Raw genomic sequence first — 22,213 nt, forward strand, 5'->3', positions numbered from 1 at the left:
TGTATTTTTTCTTAACACTTCATGGCCACAAGCAAGATTTATTGATGTCCCGCAGAGAGGCCTACACTCTCCTGGGATTATATGCATTTGGTTTTTTCTACTTAGTTTATATGGATAATTTTATTTCAGTGGATTTGCTTTTGGAAGCAAGGTTTTTGGATTTTGCAAATATTGTGTTCTGGAAGTTTTGTTCTACTGGCAAGCTGTTTGAGTGTTTCCTTGCTGTTCAGCCTGTTTTTTGATAGTGCTTTTTCCTCATCATATTTCCCCTTTCTGTGGATTGCATGCTTGCTGCCCTTGATCTGGAACTTTGTTTTACTTTCTTATTGCCCATTGGCTTCCCGTCTGCCTGTATTTAATTTTTGCATTTAAAAGCTCTTGTCCAGAGGCGCCTGGGTGGCTCAGTCGTTAAGTGTCTGCCTTCGGCTCAGGTCATGATCCCAGGGTTCTGGGATCGAGCTCTGCATCGGGCTCCCTGCTCGGCGGGAAGCCTGCTTCTCCCTCTCCCACTCCCCCTGCTTGTGTTCCCTCTCTCGCTGTGTCTCTCTCTGTCAAATAAATAAAATCTTTAAAAAAAGCCAAACAAACTATTGTCTGTTTGTTTGCCTCTAGAATCCAGAATGTCCTGGGGATCTGTGCTCTGGTCATTGGAATGTTTATAGGTACCACTCAGATGTGGAAGTACCTGAGAGGCAGAATTAATAGGCAGGTGGTTGCTTGATGAAAGCAAGGGTTCAACAGAGAGAGGTGGGTAGTCTTATGAGTCTAATGAGTTAAAACAGGAGCTGTTGTTGTGTCTGCCCTTTTCCACACACCCCTCTCTCATCCATCTTTTTGCTCAGGGACTCTTTCTTAAAATTATAACCTGCGCCTGCCAAAGTTTCCCCGTCCCTGCTGTGAGTCCCCTTCCCTGACTTCCTGCCACCTCCCCCAGGCTAAGCCACCATCTTGACTTGTTTAGACAAGGGCTGTCTAAAAGAACTTTCTGTGGTGATGGACTTGTTCTGCATCTCCAGTATGGTAACCCATAGCCACACGTGGCTCTTGAGCACTTGCCACGTGGCCATTGTGTTTGAGAAACTGAACTTCTAATTTAACTAATTTAAATTAATTTAGAGCTAAATATTTCCATGTGGCCAGTGGTGGTGTGGTTCTAGACTGCGTAATAGCTTTGTGACCTTATATTCTCTTGGCTCCCACCCAGTAGCCAGAGTGATCTTGCAGTAGGATGTAAATGTCATCAGAGCACCAACTGGGCTTGTCTTTCCCTCTGCTGAATCAACTCCTCCTGCCCCACACCGCACCAACTTCTCTAATCCCCAGAGGAGACATCACTGCCTCATTCTCCTTCACAGCTTTTCCCCACTCCACACAGACGATCTCTGAATCCCCTTCTATGAACACGGATGGCATCTACCTGGGCTGGGGTACAGTGACCTGGCTTTGTTTCACTTCTCTCTTGTCACCACATTCTCATCCTTCTCCCTGAGATTACACTCTTCATCCCCTCTTTTACTTGTGTGTTCCCAAATCTCCTAAGCCACACATTTTGAGATAATCTTAGTTATTTCAGATAATCTTAATTACTGGGAGTAGCAAGAATATACAGCCCCTTAGAGCTATGAAGTTGGTTGTGAAAGCCTAAGGAAAGCTTGGGTTAAGAAAAGGGAACACTTGAACAACTGCTCGTTCTATTACGTATACATGTAATTAGTTCTAAACACATTTGGTTGTTTCTACTATTAAAAAATGAATCAATTTTCCTGAAGAAAAATTAGAAAATGTGAAAGACAACAAAGAAAACCTTCCCATGTGAGTTCTGCGTGCAGAGATGATGTCCCACCACAACGTGCAGGGCCAGCACGTGTGTATATTGTAACGCTGTAAGCACTGTTTGGTTTCCTGCTCTTTTCACTCAAAAATACTGTGCAGAGCTTTAACTTTCAGTAAATATGCATTACAAATAAATTTTAAATGGCTGAAAGGTGTTACAATTCGTGGATGTATAAATTACTAAAGAAATCTGTTCTTGGGCATTCAGGTGATTTCCTTTCACTGTTACAAGTAGCTAATTCAGTCCATTTCTTTTTCTTTCCTTTTTTTTTTTTTAAATCAGTGTTCTAGAAAATACTGTTTTCTTGTCCTTTTCATCTCCCTTTTGCATGAGTGTGTGAGTCACATCCTTCCTGGGTGTTAGTATGGAATTTGTCCTGGATGGGGATTTGTTGTGACACCATCTACCTACATCATGTTTCTCTTTGCGGCGATGGCTGCTTGTTTTCCACACTGGTCTGTGGTTATAAAAACAAGCGTTACGCAGTGACTCTGTTTCCTGAGTGCGCTGCTCACACAGGCTTGCTCTCCCTTCCTGTCTTCCAGCGGAGGCCGGTCTCCAAGAACACACCATCGTAAACAAAGTTCTCTGAACACCTACTGATTGACAATGTGGTGTATTTTTATTTAAAATGACTGTTCACTTGCTATTCTGAAAACATGTAACCTTGACCTTTATATTCGCCTTGGTTTTAATATTCTTTTAAAAGGCAGCTTTGTAAAGAAAGGTGACTTTGTCCTTGATGTTACTTCTGAATAGTATGTAGGATAATACAGTATAAAGTAATAAATGAACGAATGTTTGTATATCATGTTTATATTGAAATGCTTTGAAGGGTGGGTTTAAGCAATGCATGGGCTTCTAATGTTGCTCCTCTCTCGTGGTTTGATTGTGGCGTGGGAGAAATTGTGGTAGGGGATCATTATAGAGCTTTAGAGAAGCCCTGAATAACATTTCTTGACTTCCTTGTGATTTCAGGTTTCCAAATCAAGTCTTGGATGTTGGTCAAGTTTCTGTTTAGCGCATTATGAAAATGATCATTAGAATGTTATTTAGCTGAGAGCATGCATGCAGAGAAGTGCACACTGGCTGTTCTGGTCTGGGTGGCCTCTGGAGGTAGGAGCCAGATCGGGTCTAAGGTGGGATGGGGTGTGGACATGGCAGCCACTGTCCTGAAGAACCAGTGAGGCTGGCTTGGTCACAGAAAGGAGGGGAGCTGGGGTAACGGGGTTCAAGTGTTCAAGCTGCTGAGAGCCTGGTTTTAGCTGAATAAACCTGAAAAACTAGTGTTCCTGCAGATGTCTAGGGCTGTTTTTCTGCGCCTGGCCACCAGCTTTCTTTTGATGATCCTCATTGTTTAGTTCTGTCAAAGACTTGAAATGGAGCCTGTGCTCTGAAGTGCCTTAAATACAGATCAGAAGGGTGCTGAGGATCAGTTCCAGAGAGAGACTAAACTCTGGGACTGGATGACAAATAACTACACAAACTTTGCCACTCACTCCATAACTGTTTCTTCAGTTCTGCTCTGTACCAGGTACTGTTGTTGGAATTTAGTAATGAACATGATGTGATTTCTCTGCCCTCAAGGAGCGAATGTGTGATTCAGGATCTGAACATGGTGGCCTCAAATGAAGGAAGCCTGGGTTTCTCACAGCCACAGATTTCAATGAATGAGATGCTAACAGTCACGAAATACAAGTGGATTTGGGGTTACGGACCAGCCGCACAGGCTGATGAGCCGGGAGATATGGGAATCGGTTATGGGCACAGGATGGTTGGTGGGCAAGTGGACAGGCGTGGGATCTAGGGAGCTCGTACAGTCATGGAGGTATTAGTGTATGTAGCTGGTTTTGGTGTGGGCTGCTCTGAAGGTCTGGGGCCTGACCCGACATCTCTGAGGGTCCTTGAAGTGATGCTTTCTTGACCATGAGGCACTCTTAGAACGGTAGTGTCCTGGGCAGTTCTAAGACTGGGGTGTGGATATGGCAGCTGGTAGCTCGAGGCCAGTGCTACTCAAGTGTGGTCAGCTGACTGGTTCCAAGAGATAAGCACAAACACTGAGAGTAAGCATTTAGAAATTTCTATAGCAACTTGACATCCAAGTGTGTGAGCAGTGGATTAGTTTGTTTGAACAGCGTATAGACCCATTTGGGTTTTGTGGGACTTACACGTGGGAGTAAGTTCTCATCTGGCTGGAGCCGGGACTAGTCACATGCAGTGGGGTCACATGTCTTTCCTTAATGAACAGAAACAAAACGAAACACAACACCAAACAATCTGGTCTTTTGTGATAGTACTTTGACAAACACTTCTTTGGACCCAGCACAAAGGTAATGGGAGGTAAGGCTGTGAGCCCCAAGGTGAAGAACTTAAATATAAAACCACTGATGACATTCCAGCTTCATTTCAGATCTTGGTCAATGAACAGACTTCCCTTCCTCTCTTCTTTTTCCTCCTTGTCATTGGCATGTGTTTTTTCGTGAACATTATTTTTCTGTGCATACTGTATACAATTCTATACTATGTTCTATATACACGACATACAATTTGCAATATTTACTCAGCCATCAAAAAGAATGAAATCTTGCCATTTGCAATGACGTGGGTGGAAGTAGAGGGTATTATGCTAAGTGAAATAAGTCAATCAGAGATAGACGATTATCATATGATCTCACTCATATGTGGAATTTAAGAAACAAACCAGAGGATTATAGGGAAAGAGAGGAAAAAAATATAACAAGATGAAATCAGAGAGGGAGACAAACCATAAGAGACTCTTAACCATAGGAAACAAACTGAGGGTTGCTGGAGGGCAGGTGGGTTTGGGGGGAGGGGTAACTGGGGGATGGACATCAAGGAGGGAATGTCATGTAATGAGCACTGGACGAATCACTAAATTCTATCCCTGAAACTAATACTACACGATATGTGAACTAACTTGAATTAAAAAAAAATCTTGAAAAAAGAAAAAAAGGAAAAATAACATTGTAATATTTTGTTGTGTTTATATGCCACAAGGTCTTAGCTCCTCTGTTTGGGAGCTTTTTTTCCTATTATAAATAGTGCATCTGTGAATATTTTTGTGCAAATTAGGGTTTTTTTTCCCCTTTTTCTTTTGGGTTCCTGCAGTCTGTACCCAAAGGAGAAATACTGTGTCAAAGGGTCATAGTTGTATTGATCTCTAGAAAGATAGAACCGATTTATATTGTGAGAGTACATATACAGGTTTTCTCTTTGGCTTCAGGCTTTGTAATTTTAATACTTTTTGCTAGTTTAGTAGGCATATACTTGCCTTGAGTTTGTTTTAATGTGCTTATTACTTCAGGAGGTAGTGAGAATGTGATGATTTGACTTTAATATTTTCTCACAATTAAAACTAAACGATCTTAAAAGAAAAACTTACCAAGTTGAAACTGAATGCTGACATCTTGTAATTTTATCAATTTTTACATAATTTGGATATAAACTTTTCTTCATTGTACTTTACATCTTTCCTCATTCTGTTGTGATTGGTTTTCTATTTGTTTCATTTTTTTTTGTAGTGTAAAACTTTTTCATTAGTGTTTACATTTTTATACTCAACTACACCATCTCTCTATCCTATATTTTCTTGGCCAGAAATTATTTTCCCCTTAATAAGTGGGATAAATATGCTCTTCTGCTCTATTCTGGTTTTTTAAATGCTTATCTCTTGGAGCTCTCTGGACCTTATTCCATGTTTGGTATAAAATGTAGATCAAGGTTAATTTTATTGTATACTGTTGTCTAACTGTCCCATTAACTTTTTTTTCTTTTTAAAAGATTTTTATTTATTTATCTGATGAAGAGAGAGAGAGAGAGAACACAAGTGGGGGGAGTGGCAGGGAGAGGGAGAGGGAGAAGCAGGCTCCCCTCAGAGTAGGGGGAGCCCGATGTGGGACTCGATCCCAGGATCCCGGGATCATGACCTGACCTGAGCCGAAGGCAGTCGCTTAACCAACTAAGCCACCAGGCGCCCTGTCCCAATAACCTTTATCAGTGATTTCCCCCCATTTTTGTGTTTCTTGTGTTTTAACATATATTAAGCAGTTACCGTAGAATGAATATATTTTTGGAATCCTCATGCATGCTAAAATTTATTTTAAAAATCACTGCAATATATCTGAATTTCATTTATAACCTGTTTTAATTTAATAAAGCACTCTACCGGGGCGCCTGGGTGGCTCAGTTGTTAAGCGTTCTGCCTTTGCCTCAGGTCATGATCCCAGGGTCCTGGGATCGAGCCCCACATGGGGCTCCCTGCTCGGTGGGGAGCCTGCTTCTCCCTCTCCCACTCCCCCTGCTTGTGTTCCCTCTTCCTCTGTGTCTCTCTCTGTCAAATAAATAAATAAAATCTTAAAAAAAAAAATAAAGCACTCTACCCATCATCACTTGAGAAAAGCATTATTTTGTATTCTGCCCTCTTATTCTTCAAGTTGTATTTCACTGTCACTTGGTAGTTTTCTAATCTGCATGATTTCGTTCTTTAAACATTTTTTATTTTTTTAGAGAGGGAGAGAGAAAGTGAAGTGAGGGTGGGGGAGGGGCAGAGGGAGAAGGAGAGAGAGAGCATCTCAAGCCAGACTTCAAACTGAGCTCAGAGCTTGACGTGGGGGCTCGATCTCACAACCCTGAGATCATGACCCGAGCTGAATCAAGGGTTGGACGCTCAACCAGCTGAGCCACCCAGGTGCCCCCTATTTTTATTTTTCTCTAAAGACGTAGTGCATCACACCTTAAGACAAAGAACACTGGACATTGAGAGACTCATCCCAGTCTTTACACTCTGGGGCAGTTCCTTTTCCTCTTGAATGTACTTTGCCTAGCATCATTACAAAACCCAAGATGTGATCTTAGTTTCTGCAATTTTAGCACAGTGCTTATGCAAAAGAAGGTCCTGCCCGATTTCGAGGCTGCACTTTTGGCCACAGGAAGACAACTGCTTTACGGTATTTTCCAGGGCAGTAATCTTAGTGGGGGTGCGGCTGGTTAATGAGAGCATGAGGTTGAGGGTTGGAAAACTTAAGAGTCAGCTCAGCTCTGACCCCAGGCTATCAACCAAAGGAATTGGGAGAGAGAGACTTGTCAGCATAGGCTTATCATTAGTGAAAGAAGGTCTTCAGAGCACATGTCATAGAGTACTGCCTTTGAACGTGAAAAGAGTCTTACAGGATCAACACGTAGACATTAATACGGCAAGAGGGAAGAAAGCATGGATCATTAGACTGAAGTGTTTGTTCTATATGGGGTAGCTTTTAAAGCGATTTGGATTTCAGTGTGTCCTGAAGTTTTAGTACAGGTGGCAAGTCCTGTGGGCAGCACCCCCATCTCAGAGCTGCTGGTGGAGGGGTACGCAGGGCTTCAGAGGCCAGCCATGTGTGGGGTGGACGAGACCTGAGGATGTCTGTCATAGAATCTTCCCTATGTGGGGCCATTTGCCTCTGAGTGCTAAAGCATTTTCCTCCCTGATTATGGACTTTGTGACAATATCAGGTGACCCCAGGAATTGACAATGAATGTTTGGGGTATATTAAATTTTTTTGTCTTTTTTTTTTTTAAAGATTTTATTTATTTATAAAAAAAAATATTTATTTATTTATTTATTTATGTCTCTCCATGAGAGACAGAGGGAGAGAGAGAGAGAAGCAGAGGGAGAAGCAGGCTCCCAAGGAGCAGGGAGCCTGATGCGGGACTCGATCCCAGGGCCCTGGGATCATGACCTTCAGCTGAAGGCAGACGCTTAACCATCTGAGCCACCCAGGAGGCCGGGGTATATTAAATTTTTAATCAAATTCCCTAATAAGTCAAAAACTCTTGGCAATGAAATTAGCAAAGACTTTATGACTATTTTAGAGATTACTTTGTAAACTCTTGCATTATATAGCTATTCTGTGTTTTTCTCCAGAAAAATGCTGTACTTGAACATGTTTCTTCTTCCACTTGCTAATTTCTTGGTTCTCCCACTGGTTGGTTAATATGTTTTTCTAATAGATTAGTATTTGTTGCCCCCAGTCAGTATGGATGTCAGACTCATTGTTTTCTTCCTTCTGCTTATTTCCCCTAATTATAAAATAATTGAGATAATAGGAGATATACGTGGCACACGGAACTGTAGCTTATAATAAATAATTGCTATTGTTTATGTAATGCTTTACAGCATGAAATGTATCTCACCCCCTTTGAACTTTTTTTTTTTTTTTAAAGACACATCTATTCAGCATCATGATCAGACTATTACATTCAGCAATCAATAGCATGGATGCAAAAAAAAAAAAATATATATATATATATATATATACACATTAAAACCCTTTGGTGGAATGCTTTACACTTTCCATAGAACAGAAACTAAAATAATCTGTTATACAATTAGTCACAAATACAGTCCTCGAGTTTTTTGCCCATACACATGAGTATTGTCTAAAACATGTCTTTGTAGCAGCTAGGCCCTGCCACCACTGTGCTTGGCTGAGTTCACAAATGTGTTGTAACCTGTAGCTTCCCTGTCCCTTCTCTGGCTCTCCTCTCCTGCTAAGCTTTGTTTCCTGGCAGTAATTAAAACCTCCTGTCGCTGCCGTAGCTACTGCTGCTGCTGGAACCACCGTAGCCACCTTGGTTTCGTGGTTTGGCAAAGTATTGGCCTCCACCACCATAGGGGCCAGAGCTCTGCCTCCAAAATTTCCTCCTTTCATGGGTCCAAAATTTGAGGATTGATTATTGTAATTGCCAAAATTTTTATAGCTTCCGCCACCTCCAAAGCTGCTTCCATCATTACCAAATCCATTATAGCCATCCCCACTGCCACCTTATCCACCACCACCTCGACTGCCACCAAAGCCACCTCGACCACTGAAGTTCCCTCCATGACCAAAGTTGTCATTCCCACCAAAACCACCTCCACGACCACCACCAAAGTTTCCAGAACCACTTCGACCTCTTTGGCTGGATGAAGCACTAGCCATCTCTTGTTTAGGCAGGGCTTTCCTTACTTCACAGTTGTGCCATTCACAGTATGGTATTTTTGAATGACAGTCTTGTCTACAGAGTCATGGTCATCAAATGTTATGAAAGCAAAACCTCTCTTTTTGCCACTGCCTCGGTCAGTCATGATCTCAATCACTTCAATTTTCCCATACTGTTCAAAATAATCTTAGATGATGTTCTTCAGTGTCTTCTTTAATGCCACCAATAAAAATATTTTTCACAGTTAAGTGGGCACCAGGTCTTTGAGAATCTTCTCTTGAGACAGCCCTCTTTGGTTCCACAACTCTTCCATCCACCTTGTGTGGCCTTGCGTTCATGGCTGCATCCACCTCCTCCACAGTGGCATACATGACAAACCCAAAGCCTCTGGAGCGCTTGGTGTTTGGATGTCTCAGTACCACACAGTCCGTAAGCGTTCCCGTTGCTCAAAATGGCTCCTCAGACTCTCATCGGTTGTTTCAAAGTTCAAACCTCCGATGAAGAGCTTCCGCAGCAGTTCAGGCTCTTTGGGAGACTCTGACTTACACATGACGGCGGTGGGAGGGGAGACTTTAACGATGCATCCACGTGCAGAAAAGCTCACCCCATTTGAACTTAACGAAACCCTGTGAGGTGGGAATTCTTGCTGGCCATGCTTATGAAGGAAAATACTGAAGCCTAGAGACTGAATGACAACCTTTAGGCCACAGAGCTAATTAGTGGCAGTTCAGGACCCTGGTTGCAAATCTCATTTTCACTGGTATATCTTCTGGTTTGAATTCTTTTTGATTGAATTACATTTTATTGGAAGAGAATGGAAATGTTATGTTTTAAAATCACAATATGTGGTGCTCAATTTAATGGGCCTAATGAATAACTCACCATTATAATGATGCAAGTTTTCTAAGGGTTATGACTATGCAAAAACCATGTCTATTTAAAACTTTTGAAAGGATTTAATCTGTTGATCAAGTGAATATAATATGTTGCCTTTAGTTGAAAAACTTTTCTAGTTTTATTGAAATGATCTCATTCAAAGAGAGAAAGTTATCCAGAGGCACAAACTAAATAACTCTGTTTTCTGAATGCTATTTTATACTCAAATTTTAAAAAATTTCATTTGCAAGATGTTTGTTGCCAGAGTATAAAATTGAAATTGATTTTTGCCTATAAACCTGTATTCCATGACCTTGCTAAATTCATTTATTAGTTTTACTAGTTAGTAGTTTGTAGATTTTTAAGGATTTTCCATATAGACTATAATGTTATCAGCAAATCGAGACCATTTTACTTCTTTATTTGTGATCTTTCTTTTTTTTAAAGATTTTATTTATTTGACAGAGAGAGACAGCGAGAGAGGGAACACAAGCAGGGGGAGTGGGAGAGGGAGAAGCAGGCTTCCTGCAGAGCAGGGAGCCTGAAGCAGGGCTTGATCCCAGGACCCTGGGATCATGACCTGAGCCAAAGGCAGACGCTTAGACTGAGCCACCCAGGCGCCCCTTTATTTGTGATCTTTATGCCTTTTTCCTTTTCTTGCCTTATGCAATATATTTGCTGCAATAATAGACACATATCTGAACTAATGCTGCCATAATATCCTCATTGTGATAAGACTCATTTATGTCTGGGTTATAAACCAAAGATACAGTGTTAGAGAACTTTATTAGAAATTAAAAATATATACAATCTTGAGTTATTGGAACTTAAAAATTATTTTTCATGTATTTGTAGTGAACATCAGTGCCTGTTTTGTTGTTGAATTTGTGCTCTACTAAAATGTAAGGAATTTTGATAGGCGCTTGTTGGCAATTCTGATAGATTTTTTTTAAAAAATTATTTTTGAAAATTATTTGGTGAGGTGAGACTGACAAAGCTTAATAAAAATCCACTTTCGAAATTGAGGAAAGGATGCTAATTTTATTTATTTATTTATTTATTTATTTATTTATTTATTTAAGGGGGATAGGAGGAGGGACAGAGGTGGAGAATCTCAAGTCGACTCTGAGCTGAGCTGGAGTCCAGTGTGGGGCTCGATCTCACGACCCAGAGATTATGACCTGAGTTGAAACCAAGAGTCAGACACTCAACCGATTGAGCCACCCAGGTACCCCAAGGATGGCTAATTTTATAGGCAAATTGAGAGAAAGAGGAGAGATGAAATTGGGATAGAAACTCAAGCATCGAAAATGTGAACAATATCCTTGACTGTTCATTGTGCCAGTATGTCAGTAATTAAATAATATTTGAAATGTGGCATAGAAAGAGAAATAGCTTTAGTTTAACTGACACTTTCAAGTCGTGTGAACTTGGACAAGTGACTTATCTTTAGTTCTTTTTTTAAACTGTAAAATGGAAATAATAATAAGCAGCTTGTGGTATTGTCAGGATTAGAAATAGTATATGAGAAGCACCTGGCACATATCAGGCATGCAAAAATAAGTAGTTAGGATTATGATAGGACTCCATCCTCTATTATTTACTCATTAAGTTATTATTGATTTATTAAACTGTCCTATTTTATTAATGGGTACCATCACATATCTTGTGTCACCGAAGGAAGGGACGAATATCTTTGAATCGAAGAACCCCGTCCTGCTAAAAGAGTATAGAACTTTCTGTTCTGGAGACTTGCATTCATCAGTGAAGAAGAGTGATTGATAAACCATTGCAGTGGTGGGAGTTGGATCACTGGCCAAACTTCTTCTTTCCCTTATTGTCCTTTACCCCAGTTTGAAGAGTCAGACAAGCAGGTGGATTTCCCAGGGCCTCTGAGGCTCTTGCGACTGGGAGATTGTGGGCAGCTCTCCGGGAGCACCTGGAAGCCGGGGTTGGGGTGGCAGCTGCTGCTGTGCTTGGCTGTGGAGTCCCAGAGGGTCATCGCAGGGGACTACGATGAACAGGTGGCCTTTTGCTGGGCCTTGTCTTCCTAGTTCGCCCTCCTTCCCTTCCCCTTTTTTGTATCTAAATGACTTGGCGAGGTTTGCTTGGCTAATTTTGTCATCTCTTTCTCCTAGAATTCTGAAGGTGGACTCTATGTATGCATGAATACATTTTTGGCCTTTGGAAGGGAACATGTTGAAAGACATTTTCGAAAAACTGGACAGAGTGTATACATGCACCTGAAAAGACACGTGCGAGAGGTGAGACACACGCTGGGAGAAATGGCCTTGGGATCTTTCCTGTAATGTTGTTGTGCTGTGCGTTATCACACAGCACAGAGGGTTTCTTCTGCCCACGTGACTTCTGATGCCCTTTGATGATGGGAAACAGAAACATGACTGTTGGCAGAGATTCATAGATTTCCCCAAACCCTACCTTACCCAGTTTAATTTTTCTCTTCCTCTGAATTTCTCATTAGTGTTAACAAGACATGAGTTGATTGAAGGAAAAAAAATTAAGTCAAAAATACAGACAAGTACACAAAATAATGTCAGAAATCCCCAAATCAGAAATAAAAAAATATTTGGATGTTTTTGCTTCAGACTTTTTTTTTTTTTGAGCAAGAGAAAGAGCTTTCCTGAAAGCTCAAGTCTTGTTTCCCTCCCCAGTAGTAACCATGGCTGCAATTTTGTTCTCATTCCTATGTATGTCATTATATTTCATTTATGTACGGATAGTCATGAACGATATGTAGAAGGACTTTATGGGTTTTTAAGATGTAGATAAATACTATCATACTGTTACCTATAATTCTGTGTAGGGCTTACCCTTTTCACATCCTTGAAATCTGTTCGTGTTGCAATGCATCTGAATATACTTAATTCATTTTATGATTTCTTATTCCCTCTTAAGAGTACCTTGTCATTTATTATCCTGCTGTCCTACGGATGAACATTTAGATTGTTCCCATTTTTTTTTCTTTTTTGTTTCTACAAATGAGGCAACCATTAAATATCTGCAAGTGGTAATGTTGGTGTGTGGGTGTGCTTATTTTCATTTTGGTGAGGTATTGCCAAATCCTTCCCCAGTGTGGTTGCACCGATTTATACTCCTATCTGCACTGATTATTAATTCCTGTTTTCCCACACCTTCACCTACACTGGGTCAGACTTTTGATTTTTGCCAATCTAATGGTTGCAAAGTGGCATCTAAATGATTGGCATTTCCTTCTGTGAGGGTTGGACATCTTTATATATGTCTGTCGGCCATCCTGGTTTTCTCTTCTCTGGTTTTCCTTTTTTCTTATGGTATGTGGCTTGACTTTTTGCTTCATTTATGAATTATTCTGTATAGAAGTTTTGAATTCGATGTGAGATTTATTAAACTTGTTTCTTATGAATTGTGCCTTTTGTATCTTATCTAAGAAATTGTTTCCCAACTCAGGGTTATAATCATATTTCTTTTAATACTTTTGTTTTTGAAGTGCATGTGTGTTTGCATGAGCATATGTGTGACATTTTTGGACTTTAATCGGTCTATAGTTTATTGTTGTATTTGTGTGAAGTATGGGAATCTGTTTTTTATTTTTCTCACTGGTAACCAGTTGTCCTGCTCTTACTAGAGTGGTACAGTCTTTTTCAATGATTTATAGTACCATCTTTTTTTTTTATATATACATTTTAACTGGCCATTTGTACCTGGGGCTATTTTGGGGCTCTTGGTTCTTTTCTGTTGATCTTATTTTTCTGTCTCTGCATTGTTGCAGCAAGCCTTGGTATCTGGTAGTGCAAGCACTTTTTCCGGAACTTCCCTGGGTTTAGACATTTATTTTTCTATGTAGATTTTAGAATCAGTTCGTCTAGTTTAAAAAATCCTGTTGAGATTTTGAGCACAATCACGGTGAATTTAGAGATTAATCTGTAATCCACAGCATCGGGTAAACTCCATGAGGGCAAGGATTTTTGTCTGTTCAGTTCTGTGTCTTCAGCACTTAACAGTCCCAGCACATAGTAGGTGCTTCATAAATATTTATTGAATGAGTATTCAAAATGACATACCTCTCTGTTTATTCAGTTCTCTTTTGTCTCCTTCAATACTATTTTGTAATTTTCAATAAAAGAGCTTGTATTTTGTGAGATTTTTTTTAGGTACTCTGTAATTTTTGTAACTGTTGTTACTGCTAATTTTTACTTCATGTATTTTAATTGGTTATTGATGATATTTGGGGATGTTATAATATTCAAATATTGACTTTTATACTTAACAATACTCTTCAGCTTTCACTTCAGTCCTAATAGTTTGTAGACTGTGTTGGAACTTCTAAAGAGTCGATGCTGATTTGAAGTTCATGTGATCGTTCACCTTAGCCTACCTAATATGTTTTCTGTTTAAGTTCCAGACACAGGAGAGATCCCCAAATTGGACAGTGGGCAGAGTAGGAGGAAGAGGAGGAAGAAAGGCCAGGAGGTCAGATAAGCCATCAACTCAATGATTAGCTTTAAAATAATCTAATATTCACCTGATAGTACATGATTTACATTCACTGCTCTTGTCATGTGGGACCTAGCAATTCTTATGAGGTATGCTTTGTCCCGGACATATGTCTTAATATAAAATGATGAAGTTTTAGGAAACCGGGGGTGGGGGTGTGGGGGGGAAATGAAACCTAGGCCCTGAGGCTTGAGATAACTTGCTCCAAAGCTTGTGGTAGAATTGCAGAATGCTGGCAGTCTTGTGCAGTTAGCTCTGCCTCTTAACTTTTCAGTTAAATATTTCACTCTCTGACCACAACCCTCTCTCAGTTTAGCTCTCATTTATTCTGATTTCACTCTGTTGTTTTCCCTCCTTGCAGTTTGCAGGCCCGTGACTTGTCCAGGTGGCCACTTCCCCTGTTTGTTGAGACGGCTTCTCAGCGCTTAAAATGTTCTCTTACCACCAGTGCCCTCAAGGGGCTCTTATGCCCTTGTCTTGCCTCCTTAACTGTCCCCAGAGCTCTGGTTAGTCATGCCGTGAGTGTCATCCCGGCTTCCAGGTACACACTGTGAGCAATCCTGCACCACCATGGTCTGGGGCCCTGTCAGACTCCTGGCCTCCCCCGTCTGCTGGCCCCACTCACTGCCCAGCAAACCTGGCCTGCAGCTTCGCCCCCTCCAGACTCTGGGTGCTGTCCTCAGGGCGCTACCAGGGAGGCCTCCCTCATCCTCTTCAGAAAATGATTTGACTTGTACTTCTCTGAGAACAGGGACCCTGGACAGGAACTTCCTGAGCTGCTTGCCTTGGGTTCCCACAACCCAGCGGAAAGCTATGTTCTCTGTCCTCACAGCTCTGTTTCCTCCTCGGAAACTTGCTTCTTCCTTAACTCCCTTTTCTTCAACATCTTGCTCTTCTGGCTTTTTCCTTCCATCTTAAAAAAGAACACATCACAAAACTGTCCCTGTAATTTGTGTCCTCCTTTGGCCAACCCATCCCTCAAGTAAAGTGTCTTTAAAAGCTTTCCTGTTCTCATCACCTCTAGTATCCCTCGCTGGAAGTTCAGGATTGCCGTTGGGTCGATCTTCCTGCTAATCCACTAAAACTGCCAGGGCTGTGGTGACTGCTGCGTTGTCTTGTTGGTGGATATGTTTCAGCCCTGATTTTGCTTGGCTTTTTGAGTATTTGAACTTGCTTCCCTCTTGGAACTGCTCCTCTCCTGCTTTCGTTGGCACCATTCTTTCCTGGCTTCCTCCTGTTTTTTAGGCTGCCTTTTCTGACTTTGTCTCACTAGCGTCTCTTCATTCATTTATTCCTTATATCCACACTTCCTAGGTTGCCTTTTGACCATCTTTCTCTGAAAGCTACTCTTCCTTATCAGTGTTGTCCATTTCCTTGTTTAACCACTGTCTCTGAACTGATGACTTCCTAATCAGTGTCTCTTCAGAGCCAAAGATCTGACCATCTGACTCTGATGTGACTTTTCCTACTTGAACACCTCATAGGTACTTCAAGCTCAGTGTGCCCAGACTCAGTGAATAATCCTCTTTCTCAGAGTTGTCCTTCATCTTGAATTCTAGAGACCTAGAAGTCTTTTGGATTCTTCTTTCATTCCATTGCTGGTTGGTGACCCACGTCTGGTTACCTGCACCTCCCAAATGGCTCTGAAGTCCGTCCTGTCCTCTCCATAGTAATCCTTCCTTCAAACTTGCCTCCTTGAATCCCACCCAGTGTGCGTGCTGCACCCAGAGTGATCTTTTCAAATGCATGTATCTGTGCATCTGTGGGACTCTGAAGCTTAAATCTCTGGTATCTCCCTTTGTTGCGGGTTGAAGTCCCAATTTTTTTTTTTTTTTTTTTTTTTGCGCATGTGATTGCAAGGCCTTCTGTAATCTGGCCCCTTCTAGCCTTTCTGACTCTACTTTTACTCCACCAACTTTGCGCTTTAGATATATCAAACCACTTCTTCCTGAAATACACTATGATTTCATACCTTTGTACATGCTGTTTGTCTTTCTCTCTGGGATGCCTCATTCCTCTCATACTTGTATTCCCTATGGTCAGCATATCCATCTCTCTATCCATCATCTGTCTCTCCATCCATCATCCATCCATCCATTTATCTACTCCTTCCTTCCTTCTTTCCTTCCTTCCTTCCTTCCTTCCTTCCTTCCTTCCTTCCTTCCTTCCTTCATCCATTAATCATCCATCCATTCATACATTCATCCATCATCCATCCATTCATACATTCATCCATCATCCATCCATTCATCATCCATCGATCCATCCATCTGTCCATCCATTCATCTGTTCATCATCCATCTGTCCATCCATCATCCATCCATCCATTGAACAAATCTTTGCTGAGCAGTTGCTAAATGCCAGACCTGCTGCTCTTCTTACCTGCCCACAGTCTCCACCTCCAGAACTGTCATTTCCGTCTTATGATCCTACCTTTTTCACATATCTCTTAATACTCACCAGAATCTATTGTGCTCTTTGTTTGCATATATCCTCCCCTACTTTGCTGGTGGGCCGCTCAAGGGATGGACCACGTCTTCATTTACTTTGCAGCCTCAGTGCCATCACAGAAGCTGACCCATGGGCACAGTCATGTTTGCTGACCAAGGAGTTCCCGTTTCTCAAACCCTGTTGATTTCTAGTGGAGACTGAGGCAGACACAGAGGCGATGGTCTTTGGAAGGAAAACCTAGTGGGTTTTTTTGTTTTTGTTTTTCCTAAAGGGAAGCGAATCTACTCCAAGTCTAAGGTGTGAATGGCAGAATCAGGGAGAGCCTCGTATTCTAACAGGTCTTCATGCAGCCCCTCTCCTTCTCTCTCCCTCCACCATCCTGCAGGAATGGAGGAGACAGTGAGTTTGGAGCAATTAAAAGCATGCCGTAAACTTCGGTAGAGAGATTTCAGGTGACCTCCAGGACTGCTAAATGTGCCTTTGGTACAGGTTTTATTTCATCCCTTTTTTGAGACAGGCATGTGGTGGGAAGAGGAACAGCGGCTCGGAGACCTTGGAGGAGAGGGATTCCAAGAGAGGGGACAAGAATTTGGCATGAGTATTTGGAGAGACAAGTTTTGAGCTAAAGTGTTCAGTCATTTTCACATGCTTAAGATGTAAACTATAAACTAATAGTAGAAGCTGTAAAAACTTAATGTGAGAATCACAAAGATGAGTCAGCCTTCAATGCCAAATAATAAAGTGTGGCAAAGGAGACTTAAGACTGATAAGGGAACAAACTAAAGCAGCAGCAAGCCCTCGATGCTGCCACAACACGTGGCCACTTGGGAAGATGCTGGGCTTTGACCCTTATGCCATGGTGTGCTGGAGATGTGCTCTTTTCTAATCACTGAGAGGACAAATGGTGTAGAAATACGATTTGGGCCATTTGAAACAAAAAAATTTTTTTTAATTTTATTTATTTGAGAGAGAGAGCGAGCACAAGCAGGGGGAGCAGCAGAGGGAGAGGGAGAAGCAGACCCCGCTGAGCAGGGAGCCCGATGCGGGGCTCCATCCCAGGACCCTGAGATCATGACCTGAGCTGAAGGCAGATGCTTAACTGACTGAGCCACCCGGGTGCCCGAAACAAAAATTTTTATAATCCTATTTGAGGGTAAAATTTTTGTGTGTCGGAAGGGTAACAAATGATTTCTTTAGCTTAACCACCTGATGGGCATTTATTTCATTGCTGCCACAGACTTCTACCAGAGGTAGAAAATCCACGAAGCTTCAGATGGCAACTAGCCATTAGTTGGTGCTCCAGAAATGTTCAGGGAGGTTAGACTGAGATTTAATATGACCAGAATATCAGTGACTGCTTATCAGTATTTATTTGCTCTTTCAACAGTGATTGTTGTGCACGCCCAGGACCAAGCACAGGGACCCAGTGGGTAGCAGGGGGATAAGGGAGTACGAGCCTTCTCTACAGGAGTCACCATCATCTCTCCAGAGTAGTTCCAGCATTGGGCATGGACTCCAGCCTCTTGGGAGTATGTGCCGATTCGAAGTTGAAATGTCTAGTTCACCTTGATCCCTGGTTCCTTTCCCTTTCCAGAAGTGCTGTCTTGATAACTTGGTGAAAATAATCAGGTAGAACAATAGCGTTGCCCTTCACCTACCTCCATTGACCTGGTCAAGTTCTGGTTTATCCTGGAATCTCTAGTCCAGGTTGAGAATTTCATCTTGACCTTTTGTAAAATCCGAGAACCTGTGAGATGTATTCTCCCCGCTCTTTCCCCATTGTCTAGTCTATAGGCTGCATTTTAACAATCTCTTGTTTTCTTTTCAGAAGATAAGAGGGGCATCTGGTGGAGCTTTACCAAAACGGAGGAATTCCAAGATTTTTTTAGGTAATGTAAATAGTCATCAATAGTGTGCCCAGATTTTCTGTGTGTGTGTATGTGCACGTGCTTATTTGATTTGGAATAATAGGTTATTTATTGCTTTACAATTTAATGATAAGAGGAACTCATTTAACTTGCGATGATCTGCCTCTGCTTTGTGTTTACCTAGTGGCGAAGGATGCTTCTAGCACTCTTCGAGTTGGGTTTAGTGTTCTGAAGCAGTTATACTTACAGTGACTAGAGAGTAATTAAGATCCTGCTCCTGCTCTCCTATTTCACTGCCTTGAAAGTAGAGACGTTATTTCTTTTTTTAATATTAGCCCAGCTGCAGACTTTATTCAGATTTCATCATTTTTTCCCACTAATGTCCTTTTTTTTTTTTTTAGGATCCCATGTTGTATTTAGTGGTCATGTTTTTTTTAATCCTCTCTAATCTTTGATAGTTCTTAAGTATTTTTTTTTTTTTTGTCTTTAATAATCATTACACTTTTCAAGAGTACTGGCTAGTTATTCTGTAGAATGTTCCTCAGTTCGGGTTCGTCTGGTGTTTCCTCCAAAATCTGAGGTAATGCATTTTTGGCAAGAACACTACAGAGGCGATGTGCCCTTCTCAGTGCATGATATTGGGGGGCATGTGATACTGAGATGTCTTCATATTGGTGCTGTAACCTTGATCCCTTGTTGAGGTGGTGTTGGCTGGGTTTCTCCACTGTGAAGATACAGTGTAATTAATGAATACTTTGGGAGTAATACTTTGAGACTATGCTAATATCTTGTTTCTCCTCAAAGCTTTGCACACTAATTGTATCATCTGCCTGTGGATCTTGCCTGCAGCAGTGATTACTGTGGTGTGTGCCTAGCAGTGATTTTCTTCTCCCTCATTCAGAAAAGCCAAATGAGTACCAGTTTCTGTATCATGTCATCATGCTGATTTTTCATATTAAACTTCTGAAATGCTTTTGCCAGGAGAAGAAGGGACTTGATAATTTTTGACCAAGCAAGTTTCTATCCCTAAATGCCTAGGATTATGGTTTGAAAGAAACTTCAAAATCATTTGCATGTTATGATTTCATTTTGGTAAAAAAAAAACTGTACACATGTGTATGTGTGTGTGTATGTGTGTACATGTATGTATGTGTGTGTATACATGTGTGGGTATGTACACACATGTATACATGTATAACTGAGAGTCCAGAAGAGTCTGGCAAAATATATTCCAGATTGTTAATATTGTAGCTCTTTCCTAGTGGTGGGATTGAGGTGATTTTTATTTTCTTCTTTTTGCTTGTCTGGTTTAAATTTTTTCTATAACAAACATGTGTCACTGTTGTTATGAAAAGACACATTAATTACTTGAAAAGTAAAGCCATTGGAAACAGTCATGGAGCTGAGTGTCCTTCCTGCTTTGAGTCTCCATTATTGAGTCTCCATTATTCTACACTGGACTTGTGCTTGTTGTTTTCTGTCCTGGTTTTCAGTCATGGTTTTCTTTATGAGGCTTATCTACAGTTGGTTTTTCCACCCCGGCCAATCTTTCCCACCTCTCTGTGGTCTTTGAACCACAACCCAAATCAACCAACCAAACCCAAACCAGCTCAGAATGGGCCTCAAAGCTGAAATGATTGGGTGCAATCTGATGCTTTGGTTATTAGCCTTGGGCTCCCTTCTATGAATAGAGATGATGTGACTTCTGAATTAAATGGCATCAACATGGCATTTTCAAAGGTGGAAATAATTAAACATTTTGAATTACTGGTGTTATTTTTCCTTTGGCTGAATGGAGAAGTCAGCTGGCCTCCTGTCCTTTAACCTTTCTGTCTTGCACTTAAAGACCTTGCAGTTTGATTTCTCTAGTGACCACTTTGGTGGTAGAGGATATAGTAAAGTAACTATTTTAAGAATTAATCCAAAAGTAAGCACTGAGGTTTTGTGCTTCACACTGTGTGGACCTCTTCCATTGCTTCTTGGGAATGCTAACCTACTGTTCTATTTCCGCTTCTATTTCTACAGGCTGCCGTCTGTGTTCACTCAACATTCCGTATCTTAGAAAACCACAGAACATCCTTAAAAGTCACAGTCCAGCAAATATATTCTGTTTGGACTCTGCCAGTTTTTAAAAAAAATTAAATGTAAACACCATTTATACTTTGGGGCTTGCCTCAGGTCCTGTTTCTCTCTATTGTTTGTTACCCATATACATCACACATTGATGTTGGCTGCTTCATCCCAGTGAGAATTTGGTTTTGCAAGCCCAGATTTACAGTTCCCTCGATATGATGCTTCATGTCCCCTAGGAGCAGTCACTTTTCTCTTATTACATTGATCGCAGCTGTTTTCAAGCTGATGTGGCCTGTACATTCAAGTGAAGGATGATATTAGGCTTAGATCTGGCTTATTTTCTGGCAACAGAAAACTTAAAATATTGGTGACTTTAAATAAGGTGGATGTTTATTTCTCTCTCATGTAGAGGATATCAGGAAGCAGCAAGTCCAGGCTGTTGTGATGGCCTCATGTTCATCAGGATCTAGACTCTTCCCCTATCTCTGCTTCACCCTCCATCCTGCCCTGTGATTCTAACTTCATGGTCACTACATGGTCCAAAATGGCTTCTGGAACTCCCACCCTTATGTCGCCATCCCAGAAAAGAGCAAAGAAGAAGGGGGGAAGGACAAAAAAAATATCTAGTCTCCCTGTGGAGTCATCAGCTTCCTTTTGTCAGTCTTCTCACAGATCCCTAAGCAACACTTCACTTTACACCTCTCTGGTCAGGACTTGGTCACGTGGTCATACCTTGTGCTGTACAGGAGACTGGAAAGTACATTAAGTTTATTAACTGGCTTCATTGAGTAAAGTCTGTTTGAGGAAGAAGGGGAGAGTGGCTACTGGGAGGCAGCTTGTAGCTTCCCTAAAAGGGATGTTGGGGTTGTCTCTTCTTGGAGAGGAAGAGAACTCAGAGCTCTCTTGCAGCCTCTTTGTTTCTTTGACTAGAAAGCATTTTTCTCATTGCTATTAAAATGTCATCACAATGCCCATCTTCCCCTCACAAAATAGATGTAGCTGATTAATGCTTTCTCTTGGATAGAAGCTGCTTTTTCCCCAGTCACTTCATGACTTCGTGACCAATTCCTTTTTCACTGGCTCAACAGTGAACATTGAACCCACTGAATCATTCAGTTATGACCTTCAATATTGATTCTATAAGGGAAACTGAGCTGGTGCTGAATGGCCTATCCAAGTCTCTGGAGCACCATCTTGCCCCTCAACATTCAAGTCATTCTTCCCGATTACCTTGATGTTCATTCAGGTGAAGTCACAGTTAAGGACTCTTCACTCAGCTCTAGCTCTTGCTGGTGTGTGTGTGTGTGTGTGTGTGTGTGTGTGTGTGACAATTATTTATTTTTGAATTACTTAATTTTATACTTTTTATACTTAGGATTTAAAAAACATTTTTAGAACAATGTTTTTTGGACAAAGCTTAAAATTGAAAAGTTATAAAGGGCTCTATAATGAAAAGTAAGTCTTTCTTGCTTCTCTGCCTCCTAGCTTACTTGGTTGCTCTCCCCAGAGACAAATAGTATTTTCTATTTACACATTCTTACGTATCTTGTATATTCTTCCAGCAATAGTATAATATATACCATGCTTTTAGACTTTTTTCCTCTAGGCAGTTGGGGACCATTAACACTTAGTTTCC

The 22,213-nt window shown here is 41.1% G+C and overlaps 1 protein-coding gene and 1 non-coding gene across 3 annotated transcripts in view; one reads left to right on the plus strand and one right to left on the minus strand.

Moving 5' to 3' along the window:
• The window catches only part of USP13 (ubiquitin specific peptidase 13), a 109,437-nt gene that overhangs the window by 13,638 nt on the left and 73,586 nt on the right, over positions 1–22,213 (plus strand). Inside the window, exons 2-3 of one of the 2 annotated variants that reach the window (XM_027584459.2) lie at positions 11,830–11,955; positions 18,465–18,525. In XM_027584459.2, the coding sequence (XP_027440260.1) occupies positions 11,830–11,955; positions 18,465–18,525 (187 nt within the window). The remainder of the gene's footprint in view (positions 1–11,829; positions 11,956–18,464; positions 18,526–22,213) is intronic. The other variant, XM_027584460.2, reaches the window with a different exon arrangement.
• On the minus strand, positions 6,572–6,748 carry LOC113919130. Its single transcript, XR_003518857.1, has one exon. It is a non-coding gene; the product is annotated as a small nucleolar RNA SNORA81 (small nucleolar RNA).

This window comes from Zalophus californianus, chromosome 1, assembly GCF_009762305.2.
Source record: "Zalophus californianus isolate mZalCal1 chromosome 1, mZalCal1.pri.v2, whole genome shotgun sequence".
Taxonomy (NCBI): Eukaryota; Metazoa; Chordata; class Mammalia; order Carnivora; family Otariidae; genus Zalophus; species Zalophus californianus.